Source organism: Phoxinus phoxinus (genome assembly GCF_949152265.1).
Source record: "Phoxinus phoxinus genome assembly, chromosome: 8".
Taxonomy (NCBI): domain Eukaryota; kingdom Metazoa; phylum Chordata; class Actinopteri; order Cypriniformes; family Leuciscidae; genus Phoxinus; species Phoxinus phoxinus.
In genome coordinates, this window is record NC_136883.1 from 36,497,872 (window position 1) to 36,509,680 (window position 11,809).

The 11,809-nt window shown below is 34.9% G+C and overlaps 2 protein-coding genes across 3 annotated transcripts in view; one reads left to right on the forward strand and one right to left on the reverse strand.

Annotated features, from left to right (window-relative positions):
* The window catches only part of nedd4a (NEDD4 E3 ubiquitin protein ligase a), a 62,201-nt gene extending 54,166 nt beyond the window's left edge, over positions 1-8,035 (reverse strand). Inside the window, exons 1-4 of one of the 2 annotated variants that reach the window (XM_079621626.1) lie at positions 7,743-8,035; positions 5,929-6,002; positions 2,866-2,944; positions 2,719-2,757 (exon numbers count right to left, since the gene is read on the reverse strand). In XM_079621626.1, the coding sequence (XP_079477752.1) occupies positions 2,719-2,757; positions 2,866-2,944; positions 5,929-6,002; positions 7,743-7,799 (249 nt within the window). In that variant the 5' untranslated portion in view covers positions 7,800-8,035. The remainder of the gene's footprint in view (positions 1-2,718; positions 2,758-2,865; positions 2,945-5,928; positions 6,003-7,742) is intronic. The other variant, XM_079621627.1, reaches the window with a different exon arrangement.
* A 1,109-nt stretch (positions 8,036-9,144) lies between these two features.
* The window catches only part of sdr42e1 (short chain dehydrogenase/reductase family 42E, member 1), a 5,016-nt gene continuing 2,351 nt past the window's right edge, over positions 9,145-11,809 (forward strand). Inside the window, exons 1-2 of the mRNA XM_079621228.1 lie at positions 9,145-9,219; positions 10,212-10,304. Coding sequence (XP_079477354.1) covers positions 10,240-10,304 — 65 coding nt within the window. The 5' untranslated portion in view covers positions 9,145-9,219; positions 10,212-10,239. The remainder of the gene's footprint in view (positions 9,220-10,211; positions 10,305-11,809) is intronic.

Here is an 11,809-nt window from a genome sequence, read left to right on the forward strand (position 1 = left end):
CTCAAATATGAGCATAACTACTTTTCTAAGCATGTATGAGTGTTCAATATGCTTCACATAAAGTATTGATGAGTCTTCATAACGTCTTGAAATGGGTTCTAGTTTCCGAAGAAGAGCCTTATATTGATGTTGCCACTGTATTGCACCAGCATCTGTCGTTCTGAGTAAACGAGCGATGTCTATGGGGGAGAGATATGCACAACGCGTCAGTAAATGCGTCACAGCTCGTCACATAACAGCAGGGAAAGTGGACAGAATGTAAGCGGCACCCCTCATCTCAAACGCACCCCGTAACTCAACCCTGACCTCTGACCCCAAAACATGTGATTGCACCTCTCTCTTTACATGGCCAAACAGGCTGTTTTTTTAATTGAAGGGTGATTCTTCAAGTAGGCGCATTTGAAGGGAAAAAAATCAGTTTGCACATTCATCACATATTCTTGAGTAAGAATCTGCTCATGGCCTGATAGTCATTTTTCACATATTAGAGAAAAAGGAAGATATGCCTATCGGCCAAACACGTTAAGTTATATTTGGCTCAAAATAAAGCCATTGCGCTGGCCTGTTTTGAGTTTTATCCATGCCCCAGACTAGTCATGTGACATCTGACAGGACAGACTCATGCTGAACGCCAGTCTTCCCCTATAAAGAAATGCGAAGGTCAGAGATGTGAGAGCTAGACTGTATTTCCCAGTTAGTATAAACACTGTCAAGAGTCGAGACAAACACGCTCAGCAGGAACGTCAAAGAATATAAGCTGATATATATACACGTGTTTCCAGCTAAAAAAATCTAGATTTTTACATTTCCTGAAGGCAATAAGAGTGTTTACATGAAAACTGGTTATGCTTAAAAAGCTGACAACGTGTGTGGTTATGTAAACGAGTTTATTGGTTCCTTTATCGGTGTTAGATCATAAACGGCTTGAGAATAAACCGATCGTCAGAGGTTGATTTTTGCCCATGTCGGCTTATTGAAGTGTGTGTGTGTGTGTGTTATGTGACAGAAAAGCATCCTTATACGGTAGATATAAGCGCATCGAGCCACAGCGAGTGCTTCACGGTAAGCGAGGAGAAATCTACCACAAACCCTGTCTTTTTCTTGACCCAAGAAATATAAAAAATGTGTTCTCATCTCGTGCAGCCAAAGCACAAGTGGTTCAGCTGCAGAAACTTCAAATACGAGAGGAGAATGAGTCTGTGCAAGACATTTTGAAATACTCTGGGCTTTTTAATGCTCTATTTAACATCACAACTCACACAATAAATAGAATACTCTGAGTGAAATACACGGACGCTTACATTTTGACGTCACCAACGGGCAATAACCGGTTTTGTTTATACAGTCTTGTGTTGTAAACCTGGTGTAATTGCATTGCTATTTGCATTGTTATTGATTTGCATGTAAACCGGTAAAGCGAGTTATATCTTTAAACTAATTTTTGGTAGTTATTATTAGCGTATCGATGTGCATGTAAACTCCATCGTGATAAGCTTTGGTTGGCTGCTATGGATTGCTAAGGTATTTTTAAACTTTGTATGAATTGCATATATTTGACTGAAGCAGTCACTTTTTTTTTTTTGGCTGTTCATGTAAACATTACTCCATTATGGTTCATTAATATAAAATGCAAAAATGTTTTTTATAAAAAACTTGAGCTTTTAAACAGGCTCCTAATGTTGAAATATGAGCAGCCCATATTCTATAACGAGTTCTATTATTACCAAACACAACGACTGCAACTGTTCAATATTATTTCACGAGAACACAATCACTGGAATCACACACAATATTCATTCATGATAATGACGAATAAAGCCACGGTCACACTAGACTTTGAGCATGTGAAATTTCTATGGACGATGCAATTTGACGACACATTCTGAGGCTTCATTTTAATAAACATAAATTCAACATATAACAAATAATAATAAATCCAAAAAGTAAAAAAATACAATCTACTCCATTTTCTCGCCGTAGAATATCGATCTCATATTGTTTTGTTTTTTGTTTATTTGTGTGTATCCTGACATTGTTGAGCACTTTGGTCAACTGCGGTTGTTTTTAAATGTGCTATACACATAAATTTGAACTTGAACTTGTTCACACGTCTTCACGTGATACGAATTTGCAGGTCAGAGTTCAACAAACCTGAATTTGGAAAGATTCCTCTCTCCAGTATTCGTATAATAATAATACATTTTATTTATAATGCGCCTTTCTCAAACTCAAGGCGCTACAGCATGTACAAAACAAAATAATCAAATATGGGAGTAAAAAGAAAAAAACATATAGAAGTATCAAAGAATACACAAAAATAATAAATTTATAAATTAAAAGCTTGACTAAAAAATGCGTATGCGTTTGAATGGAAGTCAATGGAACGAAAAGTGTAGTGTGAACACATCTTATTGTCCAGGACAAAATGTTTTTTTTTTTTGTAATTAAACTAAACAAAAATTTAAGGTAGTATGACTTTACAAATGGAGTTTTAAATTTAAATTATAAATATATATACATTTATTATTATATTGTTTTTTTTTTATATTCAAGTATTGATAATAAGATTTTTTTTAAAGCATCATAGGCCAGGGATTCCCAAACTTTTCTGCAAGCAAAACCTCTCTGACCTCAAATATTTACTGAGATTTTAAGTTAATATTTCAATAATAACTCATAGCCAGCTGACGTGATCTTTGTAAATACCAGTTCACTTACTCTAAAGAAGAATTCTTCATTCCACTTCGGATCCAAAGTCTGAAAAAAAAAGAGACAAGAACAGAAAGATGGAGAAATCTTGTTCAACATCTCTTGACAAAAAGATGACTTCTGTAGTAGAGAGTTTGTCTCTGCACACAATCAAACCTTTTTAATGGTTTTGGTCTGTAGACTGGTGATTTCTCCGTTGACCGAGTCATAGAGCGAGATTCTTGTGTACGGATCACTGCGGATGAAAGGAAAACAGACAAATATTACATAAGTACACAACATGGGAAAAAAAAATCCCATCTTTGAGTCATACAGGAAGTGTTACTAAATATTTTAGTAATGCGGTCACGTTCCATTGTTATTTACAGGATTAGTAGTCATGTGATACTGGAATGGATCTATCTTTACTGACCAAAACAAGTTAGGTTTCATCCATACAGTCTAGAACGATTCTCTCAAACCAGTCTAGTTCAGATTCATTATTTTGGGATCATTCATCGTCTTAACCTACATGCAACATCAGGAGGAAGCGAGTCTCATTTGAGTCGCTGAAGGTTTTCACTGAATATCTGGCCTTCTCCAAGCGAGTATTACACTGAAGGAGAGATGATATCGCTCAGCACAGATATCGATTGCATACCTAGAGCTGTGTTATTTAGGTCAAAGTGAGCACGGCCGATCTGTCCGTATCCTCAAGGACGGCTGCTAACACTGCCATCTACTGTACTGTGGGATGCAACCGGGCCGGGACGTTTCCCTCAGCATGCAGTTCAGTGCAAGCTATGCATAATATGAATTCTTTAGCATGTGGTGGCTTGTAAATAACTTTGCTTGACAAAATACTGAGCTTGCATTGTATTGCAAAGCAAACCTAGATCAAATAAATTGGCAAATGGATAAATGTGACCCTGGACCACAAAACCAGTCTTATGGGTCAGTTTTTTTTAAATTGTTGAATAATAAGCTGAATAATTAAGCTTTCCATTGATGTGTGGTTTGTTAGGATAGGACGATATTTGGCCGAGATACAACTATTGAAAATCTGGAATCTGAGGGTGCAGAAAAATCTAAACATTGAGAAAATCTCCTTTAAAGTTGTTTAAAATATTTACGGTAGGTCATTTACTAAATATCTTCATGGAACATGATCTTTACTTTAATATCCTAATGATTTTTGGCATAACATTAAAATCAATAATTTTGACCCATACAATGTATAGTTGGCTATTGCCACAGATATACCCGTGCGACTCCAGACTGGTTTTGTGATCCAGGGTCACAAATATTAAACTAAATAATCATTAAGAGTCAAAATGAAACCGCAACTGTAACCCATATCACTTTTTAACTTCTACAGAAAAAAAAAGAAAAAAAGAAAAGTAGGACGGGACGTGTAAAGATTTGACACTTTTGGGAATAGATTGATGATGAAAGTAGGCTTTCAATAGCAGAATGAAGCTGAATGTGACAAAACGAGCATAATAAGGCCAGAAATGTGCATTAGGAAAGTAAATGGGGTCAATTTGGATTTTAATGCAGACATCATGGTCATTGTTATTTTCAAAAAAGATTTAGATAAAATGGAAGAGTGTTTTAATGAATCAGATTTACTGAATCCAATTCAATTATTAGGCTGTAAAAAACTATATCTACAACATATTTTTTAGGAACTGATAAAAGCCCGTATGAGTGTCAGATTGTCCGTTACGCGGGAAACATGAGGCATAGATAAACTATTTAGTGTTTTCATAACAAACTGAAGGCGCACGAACACGTGAACAGAACATGATGCTGGCGGAGCGGGTATATAAAGCAAACAACTTAGCCAAGACTTTCCTTCATCTTCAGAACACAAATTAAGATATTTGTGATTAAATCTGAGAGCTGTCTCAGTTATTGAAACTTGCTGGTCCAGAAAGTTAGTAAAGACAATGTTTAAAATAGTCCAAGTGACTACAGCGGCTCAACCTTAAGTTTATCAAGCGACGAGAATACTTTTTGTGCACAACAACAACAACAAAAATAACGACTTTATTCAACTATTCATTTTAATTTTCGCTTCTGGGTTGTAAGTCAGAACGGAGGCTCGCTATTGGCCGATGCTGGTCATGTGTGTGATGCTGGCCAATAGTGAGCCTACGTTCTGATGTACAACCCACAAAAAGTAAACAAGGATTTGCGCACAAAAAGTATTCTCGTCGCTTGATAAACTAAGGTTATCGCTTGATAACTTTCTGGGCCGGCAAGTTTAAATTACAATAGAAGCCTATGGAGGAGTGAGACAGCTCTCAGATTTAATCACAAATATCTTCAGTTGTGTTCCTGAAGATGAAGGAAAGTCTTACGGGGTTGGAACAACATGAGGAAGAGTAATTACTGACAGAGTTTACATTTTTGGGTGAACTATCCCTTTAAAATGTGTCGTACACTACCTGAGATTAGGCGAATGCACCCAAAACGTGACCCTAAGTGAGTGTTGAATGAAATCATGGGAAAAAACCTTGTTCAACAAGTGAACTGAGCATTTAAAGAAAACACAAACTCCCATTCAAGCTGAGAAAGGGACCATAGTTAGTCATCAACAGATGTGGGCTTTTCTTCAGGTGATATTTAAAGAGCCAGGTTTATACATGATACAATGGCAAACGAGACGTACACAAGATTGTTGAAAATAAGCACATTTTACACAATATTTATTTTTTGAAAAAGTTTGGATAATATTACCTAATGCCAAAAGTCTCAAATGGTCAAGTATCTGCTGTTTAATCAGCCTGACTGTTATACAGGTGAAACTCGAAAAATTAGAATATCGTGCAAAAAGTTCATTTATTTCAGTAATTCAACTTAAAAGGTGAAACTAATATGTTATATAGACTCATTACATGCAAAGTGAGATATTTCAAGCCTTTATTTGTTATCATTGTGATGATTATGGCTTACAGCTTATGAAAACCCCATACTCAAAAATATATTATGAATAAGCTGTAAGCCATAATCATCAAAATTATAACAAATAAAGGCTTGAAATATCTCACTTTGCATGTAATGAGTCTATATAATATATTAGTTTCACCTTTTAAGTTGAATTACTGAAATAAATGAACTTTTTGCACGATATTCAAATTTTTCGAGTTTCACCCGTATGTCTTTCATTAACATTAATATGTTCTAGTGTAATTTTTCAAGGTGCAATGGCTCAAAACAACCTGATGTACTGACCTGGCACCCAAAATGTCCTTCTTGGCCAAACCAATTCCAGCAATGATTTTCACCCTTAAGATTCTGGATTCATCCTGAAGGAAAGCAAAAAATATATATATATTCAAGGTACACAAACGACAATTAACATCAAGAATTAAACTGCCTAGAGGTTTAAGAATATGTATTTCCTACAGAAACAGGTTTGATCCACTTTGACCCATAAGTGGGAGGGGCATTCTTCTTTCAGAGAACATTTGATTGGCCAGAATGCATTAATGCAAGATGAAATTATTATTTTTGGTCTGTTTTCCTAAAAGGAATATACATACATACATACATACAGAATGCTGCAGCCTGACTGTTAACAGGATTAAGAAAAAGGGATCATGTTTTTTTGTATAAAAATTAAGAAAAAGGGATCATATATAGTTTTGGTATCTCTACACTGGCTCCTGATCAAATTCAGGGTGGATTTAAACATTTTGACTTTTGTTTACAAGGCACTATTTGGTCTTGCACCCAAATATATTAGTGTCTATTTACACCCGTACTCTCCAACTAGAGCACTCAGGTCTTCTGACCAATTGCTATAGCCGGTTCCTCGTGCCTTGACCGTGCCTTTTCGATGAAGGGCCCGAAATTATGGAATAGTCTTCCTCTCCATGTGAGGTCATCTTCATCGCTAGCCATTTTTAAGTCTTCTTTGAAAACATATCTGTTTTGTTTAGCTTTTGAATAGATCATGAAATGGGTTTTTGAAGCTAATACTGTTGTATTAAAATTTGTTTATTTATTCTTGCTTGATCTGTAAAGCACTTTGGGTCAACTTCTGTTGTTTTTAAATGTGCTGAAAAGAAAGGTTGACTTGACATACAGTACCAGTCAAAAGTTTGGAAACATTACTATTTTTTTAAATATTTTTTATAGAAGTCTCTAATGCTTATCAAGGCTGCATTTATTTGATCAAAAATACAGAATTTTTTTTTATTACAACTTAAAATGGTTTTGTATTTGAATATACTTTAATATAATTTATTTCTGTGATGCAAAGCTGAATTTTCAGCATCAGTGTCACATGATCCTTCACAAATCATATTAATATTCTGATTTATTATCAGTGTTGGAAACAGTTCTGCTGCCTAATAAATTTGATGAATAAAAGGTTCGAAATAACTGCATTTCTTTAAAATAAAAAAATATTTTCTAATAATATAAATCTTCTTTACTATCACTTTTTAAAAATAAATGTAACACATCCTTGCTGAATAAAAGTATTAATTTATTTCAAAAAAAAGAAAGAAACAAATTACCGACCCCAAACTATTGAACGCTAGTGTATATTGTTACAAAATATTTCTATTTTTAAGTCATTTAAAACCTCCCCATAAAAAAGCAACGAACAATAAATATAATAAAATTATATGTGTCACGTGTGATCAAAAATATGCTATATAATAAACATGTGGCGTCATAGGTATCGCGTCATACAAGTAGCTATACAGTAGATATTGCGCAAGAGTGACACTTGAGAGTCACAAGACTACAATAGAAATGAAATAAAGTGATATTTATCAGAAAATCAAAGACATCCTTTTCTTAATCGAAAGCAAACATGGTTATATGTCAGTTGTGTGTCGTTAAGTAAACAAACAGCACATCACACTTTTGTTATCATATCATAAAGTGGAGCAGAACTTCATCCGGAGACCCACCGGATCCCACAGAGAACATATGACATAAGAGGTGTGGACAGGGGTGATGTTTATGCAATGTAACATAATGTATATGACTGATATAACACGTCACATGATATGACAGCTGAATTATTTTACCTCATCGTTCTGAAGTCCTCGAACATCGGCGAGTAGCGCGGCCATGTTCATGTTCATGTTCCGTGCCAGGATGCCAACCTGCGTCGATATGAACGCCAAAAAGACACAAATAAAACCCGAACTGTCAAAGAGTGCGCTACGCTTCCACGGAAATCGGTTCCCCGGGATGTGACACGAGCGGGAGCGGCGTTAGCTTCACAAATGCGCCGTTGAAACTACGCCGATGTACATCCTCACAGCGCGCGCCCGGACACGCCCCCACGGCGCAGCTCACGCCCACTACGCTCTCAGCCACGCCCCCTTTCTGATCATCATGATATATAGAAATAACTGCGTTCACTTGAACGCTGTCATGACAACAACAGTGCTGAGTGTTTGTCCTTGGCAGTTGGCTGTGTAACGTTTTGTTGACGTAGATCTTATCTCCCTTTCTCTTCCAAATCTACATTTTAAATCAGTCATGTGCAATGTTTATTGTTTATTATGATTATTATCATTACTGGCACCTGCAATACTGTAAACAATCACATATGTCAACAATAATATCCAGAGTATACCAAGTGCTGAACGTCGAGGCATAGATAACGTTAGATAGATAGATAGATAGATAGATAGATAGATAGATAGATAGATAGATAGATAGATAGATAGATAGATAGATAGATAGATAGATAGATAGATAGATAGATAGATAGATAGATAGATAGACAGACAGACAGACAGACAGACAGACAGACAGACAGACAGATAGACAGATAGATAGATAGATAGATAGATAGATAGATAGATAGATAGATAGATAGATAGATAGATAGATAGATAGATAGATAGATAGATAGATAGATAGATAGATAGATAGATAGATAGATAGATAGATAGAACTTAGAAGTATAACGTTACTTTATTGATGGGAAATTTTGTGTGTATTACAAAGGCAACACCATCGTAAACCACAGTCCATATTTTTTTTAAAGTAACGTTATTTGAACACTATGTGCATCTGTTATTTTTGTTCGCTAAAATATAAAAAAGTATTCCTAAATGTAAATTTGGAGGAAACAAGCCTTTGTTTTTAATTTTAAGAGCAGAAATGTAACAATACCTAAACACAATATTGTGTTTGAAAAATAAGAAAGCTGCAAAGTGTTTTTAATCTGTAAACATTTTCACATTTGTGTTTACATTTTAAGTTTGTCATTGTTTCTTTATGTCTTTTTATATTTGGTTTACTCATCGTACCCCCCCTGACTGAAGTTGTAATTCTTAAAAATTAATAAAACTCAATAAAAAAAAAAGATGTGCATCTGTTATCTCTTCGTAATGGACATCGGACGGAGTTCATTTTCAGCCAATCACAGCGAGGCACAACTCACTCTTATCCAATGAAAACGATTGACCATGTAGTCCCGCCCATTCACGCGTTTCCTAGGAAGTGCAGGTTTTACACACACTTTGCAATCAAACCGCGATTGTACTGGTATGTATTTATATTCATATCAATGTTGTATAATATGGTTAACCGTTTTACAGACTGCGTAAGATGTTTTCTGTGCAGATCCTGTTAGATCTTGTAAAAGTCGTGGTTATTATTATTTTTTATAAAAGCACATCGATGTTGCTTAACACTGCTCGAGAGAGACTTCAAAGTCATTTAAGTAACGTTACGTGATTAATATAATTATGTTATGATTAATATGTTCTACCTGCTGCCAACTCACCCATTTCAAGAGTCTGCATGAATATTACTAGACATCATTTGAATCATAGCATAGCATAGTCTGACTGAACCATGATCATTCATTTCACTCAAATGCTAATTCGATAAAAGTATGATTATGATTTTTTTGGAACATGTGATACTTTTTTCAGGATTCATTGATGAATAGAAAGTTAAAAAAGACTTTCTAACAATATAAATCTTTACTATCACTTTTTATCAATTTAACACATCCTTGCTGAATAAAAGTATTAATTTCTAATTTTCTTTCTTTCAAAAAAGAAAGAACGAAAACATACGGACCCCAAACTTTTGAACGGTAGTGTTACAAAATATTTATATTTTAAATAAATGCATGTTTTTTCTTTCTTTTTTTTCATCAAAGAATCCTGGAAAAAAGTATCACATGTTCTAAAAAAAAAATTAAGCAGCTGTTTCCAACATTGATAATAAATAAGACAATTACACTGATTTCTGAAGGATCATGTGACACTGAAGACTGGAGTAATGATGCTGAAAATTCAGCTTTGATCACAGGAATAAATTACATTTTAAAGTATGTTAAAATAGAAACCATTACTTTAAGATGTAGTAATATTTCACAATATAACTTTTTTTCTGTATTTTGATCAAATAAATGCAGGCTTGATGAGCAATAGAGACTTATTTCAAAAACATTAAAAATAGTCATGTTTCCACACTTTTGACCGGTACTGTATGTATAGGCCTATAATTTTTGTACTTTTTTGCAGATTTTATTCACCCTGCTTCTTTAACACAATGGAAGTCAACAGAAGAGCCAGAACGTTCCTCATAACCGGCGGAGGAGGTTATTTTGGATTCCGGTAAGATTTTATTACATCTTACAATCTTTTTGTCTTATTTTCCACATAATCCTAATAGGAGTCCCTCCATGAACCACTAGATGGCGCCATCATACTACAGTACAGGAGATGCAACCCTGTTCCTGCAAACACCACAAAAATACACATTTTCATGCCACAATCATTTCAGGACGTTCATTCCTCTACGAATGAGCTGATGATTTAATCTGATTCTTACTGGGCCACCAGGAACCCGGTTAAAGACCCCTGTTAATATCATAATTTTTTAACATGTATTATGAATATGTATTAAATAAATGTGACCCTGGATCATAAAAGCAGTCTGGAGCCGCACGGGTATATCTGTGGCAATAGCCAACTATACATTGTATGGGTCAAAATTATAGATTTTTTTTTTATGCCAAAAATCATTAGGATATTAAGATCATGTTCCATGAAGATATTTAGTAAATTTCCTAACGTAAATATATAAAACATGTATTTTTGTGAGTGAATGCAGCACAATCGTGAACATAAATGCACAACAGTCCCTCTGCAACTTCGTACTACTGATCACCGTTTTACAAAAGGATTAATAGTTTGGAGTGACGCATACGTACAATTGGTAAATGACAAGGTTATATAGAGTTATAGTATGCAACATATACGAAAGTTGATTGAGTAATAGGCTAATGTCATGTCTTACCTGGAGATTCAACCAGATAACAAAATATGTCTGGAAACGACACCTCTGGCCATTTGGTTGGGTCATTGACCCAGTTTTTAATGAAATAAGGGCAATCATAACCTATTGCAGTTAATTTTGCAATGTACCGTTGCTGGTCGGCAGGCGTCAATGACTCGCAATACAACATTTTTGTCATTCAAATACACACGATGTTCGCGGTCGCCAGACCACGCCCCCAACTATGACTAGATGCCGACTGTATGTATGACAGTGAAGCGACGAGGTCACATGATAATGACAACACCGGATTAAATTCATACTACACACCCTCATATACTTAGTAAAAACATTTTTTAGTTGTCACAAAGTAATTGCTTATTGAACATAATTTCGTACTCAAGAAGAAAGTATGCGATTTTGGACTCAGCGAAGCATTTTTTCAATTTAAAACTTGACTTGACAGGATTTTTAAAAGTTTGCTAAATATCACAAAATCCTATATTTTTATATACTTTTTTGCTTAACATTTTTACAGGATAATAAAATGTGGGGTTCAGCAGGGCTAAAGGCGCACTGGGGTAAAAGGCGCATTTGACTTTATTCACTTTTAAACCACTAGATGGCACAAAAATTATGACGAATATGTAAACGGATGATATTTGGGGGTAAAAGGCGTCTCTGATCTGCCTGTCTGTCTATCATAAATATGATAATCAACATATTTATAATGAAACCATCATGTTTACAAATGTGATATTAATCATATCATATGATAAAATGTCAAATGAAATATTTATAAGCTATATTCAATTATTATGGGATCTCGTTCAATGCTTTC